This window comes from Lepus europaeus, chromosome 1, assembly GCF_033115175.1.
Source record: "Lepus europaeus isolate LE1 chromosome 1, mLepTim1.pri, whole genome shotgun sequence".
NCBI classification, from domain to species: Eukaryota; Metazoa; Chordata; class Mammalia; order Lagomorpha; family Leporidae; genus Lepus; species Lepus europaeus.
In genome coordinates, this window is record NC_084827.1 from 83836477 (window position 1) to 83840251 (window position 3775).

General features: G+C 40.6%; 1 protein-coding gene across 1 annotated transcript; it reads left to right on the plus strand.

Moving 5' to 3' along the window:
- The first annotated feature begins 2304 nt into the window (after positions 1-2304).
- ZNF475 (zinc finger protein 475) lies at positions 2305-2623 on the plus strand. The gene is given in 3 exon segments (XM_062199531.1): positions 2305-2392; positions 2395-2571; positions 2574-2623. Coding segments are annotated over 3 exon segments (315 nt in total).
- Positions 2624-3775: the final 1152 nt, after the last annotated feature.

Here is a 3775-nt window from a genome sequence, read left to right on the forward strand (position 1 = left end):
TATTGTACCTTTGTTTCTAATGTCACTTTCTTTCTTTTTTTTTCTTTTTTTTCTTTTTTTTTTTTATTTTTGACAGGCAGAGTGGACAGTGAGAGAGAGAGACAGAGAGAAAGGTCTTCCTTTGCCGTTGGTTCACCCTCCAATGGCCGCTGCAGCTGGCGCCCTGCGGCCGGCGCACCGCGCTGATCCGAAAGCAGGAGCCAGGTGCTTCTCCTGGTCTCCCATGGGGTGCAGGGCCCAAGCACTTGAGCCATCCTCCACTGCACTCCCTGGCCACAGCAGAGAGCTGGCCTGGAAGAGGGGCAGCCGGGACAGAACCGGCGCCCCGACCAGGACTAGAACCCAGTGTGCCGGCGCCGCAAGGTGGAGGATTAGCCTAATGAGTCGCGGCACCGGCCTAATGTCACTTTCTTTCATCTTAATCACTATCCTAGCAAACATCCTATGCCAATTGTGATATGCCTGACACTGGTCTCAGTGTTTTCAGCTATTATCCTACACAAGATAGGTACCACTTGTATGGTAACCTTTGGCACAGATTAGAAAACTGAAGTTCATAGAGATTCATAGTTCTTCCCTTATCATTATTTCTTAAAAACCATTAGACATCTTAGAATAGATTAAGGTTGCTCAAACATTTCTTGAACTGAGTGATTTACATAGTATTTGAAAGGTGGATGAAATTGCTCATTAGATATGAACAAAACTTAGACATCCTTACCTCCTTGCTATGTAAAAGGTGTCTGTTCTCATCTTTAAGAGTTCTGATGCTCACTCAAAATAAAAATGGTCTCTTTCTGGCATAAAAAAATCATGATAATTAAATACATAAAAATATTTCCTATAAACCAAAATGCCAATGTATTAATTTGCAATACAAATTTAATTTCCTGAGATAACAATATTTGCCCTAATCGGTATAACTGCGACAAGACTCATCCTTGAAGAGTAGGGCAGCAGGGATACATACTCCTTCATATCTGATTGACATTCAGCCTCATTGTTCAGTCACTCTTCTAGGCACCTTGCTGACCTTTTGTTAAAGTGATTTACTCTTCATAATTTCCTCCAACTCCAACCTGGTTGTCCCTATTAGTTTGTTTCTGAAAATTTTGCTAAAGCCTCATATCAATTAGGTTACCTCTATAAAGTAATTTTTCTCTATTTTTAGCCTTTTTTATTCCTTACATCTCCTTTATACTCAAGTGAAGATTTATTTTCTATTTTCCTATATTTCCTGTAAAGTACCTTACTTTGCAGTTTCGATGCTGTCATTCTAGGAAGAAGTGTCATATATCCTGCTAGACTGTTTTAATAGTATCTGAACATGAGTATCCAACAAATTGTTTTCATTACAATTTAGAAATGCAAGTTCTAAATTGGGCAGAAGATTGATTTTTTTGAAATACACCTCAGAGAACATCATTTCTCTTCCTAGACTCCCTATTGCCTACTGAATGAACATTTAAAAAAAAAAAACCTTGCAATTCCATTTGCAGGACCACTTATTGCCCCACTATTTCCTTCACATGCCACACTGTTTTTTAAAAAGTATTTATTTATTTGAGAGGCAGAGTTACAGAGAGAGGGAAAGACAGAGAGAGAGGTTCTCCATCTACTGGTTCACCCCCAAAATGGCCGTAACAGCCACTGCTGGGCCGATCTAAAGCAAGGAGCCAGGAACTTCTTCTGAGTCTCCCACATGGGTGCAGGGGCCCAAGCCCTTGGGCTCTCCTCCACTGCTTTCTTAGCCATTAGTAGGGAGCTAGATCTGGAACTGCTGGGTCTCAAATTGGTGCAGATATGGAATGCTAGAGCCATAGGCAGAGGCTTAATCTACTATGCCCCTGCGCTGGCCCACATATGCCACTCTTGAGTCTGCAAACTAAATCTACACATTGCTCTCTTACCCAGTCCCTTCCCCTGGAATTCTTTCCTTTCCCTACTAAAATGATTAACACTCTACAAGACTATTTTAACTGTTCTATTTTACCTTTGTAGATACCCTCTTATTATTCCTTATATTATAACTACTTTGTAATCATTTATGCTTCTGAAACTTCACAGGATCATAACTTCTAAACATCGGAATATGGTATACATTTTAATTTCTCTATACAATGTATTTCCTAAGTAGGTACTTACTAAGAGTTTACTCCATTTTTAAATTAAATAGACTTTCCTCTCTCTCTCTCTGCTTCCTGACTTACCATGTGGTCCTCCCTCCACCATCCACCACTCTCAACAGACACCAGTAAAATGGGGTCACATGATCTTGAATTGCTAGCCTGCAAAACTTCAACAATGGTAAGACATTCACCAATAGTTGTTTGCTGCATTTGTGATCATGAATACAGAATGAAACCTATTGCTATCCATGACCAACAATGTCTGAAAAGTGGCACAATGAAAATAACTGTTGCCCAAAGAACTAAGATCAGAACCTAACAAAAACAGATGCCAGGACCAATACTACCAAACGCTTTTATGACCTCGATGCCTTACATGAAGCTGCTTGGACAACTGCCCAGAGCCAGCTGATTTTCTGCAATGTTTGTGGGCATACCTTCCTGTCAGACTGAGTATTCACCAAAGGTCTTGCAAACCCAAAGCCACCAAGTAAGGATTCCTGAAGTGGACACAAACTTCCTGCATGCAAATCTCCACTGCTAGTCTGTTCTACCACAGAAAGAGAGGAAGAGACAAACTGATGGTGGGTTGTAAAAGCCAGGAAGAGCTTTGACTTAGTGGAGTAAGATCTTTAGAGTCACTAACAACTTCTGAACGGGAAAATTACTGTCAAGGAAGGACTGGGCAGGGTCATGGGGTGGAGAGTAGGTAGAGGCAAAGCGCTTACGCTTGGAGAAGCACAAGTTGCTTTGAAGGCATACTGTGCAGTCTGTGGGGCACTGCAGCGCTGTTCTGCTGTCCAGACCCAGCACGCTAGTCTGGAATGTGTCTACTCCATCAACATCCACTGAGGGCTCTGAGCTGCACCTCTAATGAACAAGAGGGGAGTAAAAGTCATTCCTTGGATCAGCTTCAAGCAGGATCAATTGTCTAGAAATGGGTTTGAGGAGCGCTCCAACTTAAGGGTGAATTCTAGGTTTCTCGAAGAAAATCTTTTCATTTTGTTATCTTTCAGGACATATAACTGGCACTGCAGAGGAATGAGTAACTGGACCACAGCTTCCACTTTCCCAGTAGTCCTGTCTTAGCATTCAGTGGTAGCACTGACCACAGAATTAGAAACCAACTGATAGAAGTATTTCCCCAGGAAAGAGAGAGAGAAACAGGAGTCATATCAGAGAGCCAAGTGTAGTTAACAGACATGAAAAATCATGGGAAATATTGATCAGTGAATATTATTGCCTATAGGGCAACTTTTCCAGACACAACTTACGTAACATTTAGGGCCTTTTCTTTACACTAATGAGATGGTTTCTTTCTTCCCACCTTGTCTTTGATTTCTTGTTGATTGCCTTAGAGATGGTTCTTGTGGCACTGGCAGTACTGGGGCATTGTCTTACATGCTAATTTCTATTATAGTAGTGCTCATCTGACAAAAATCACATGCAAATCTAATAAATGTTGCCAATGAAAAAAAAATAGATTGAAATGAAGCACCTGAAGCTCTGATTTTTGTTTTACTTAATATTGACCTTTTTCTGATATGCTCCCCTCAAATTTATACTTTGGGTTTTAGCATATTTTCTTATAAATCAACAATTTCAACATATATCTGAAAAGTTGAAGGAAAAACTCATATTCAGAT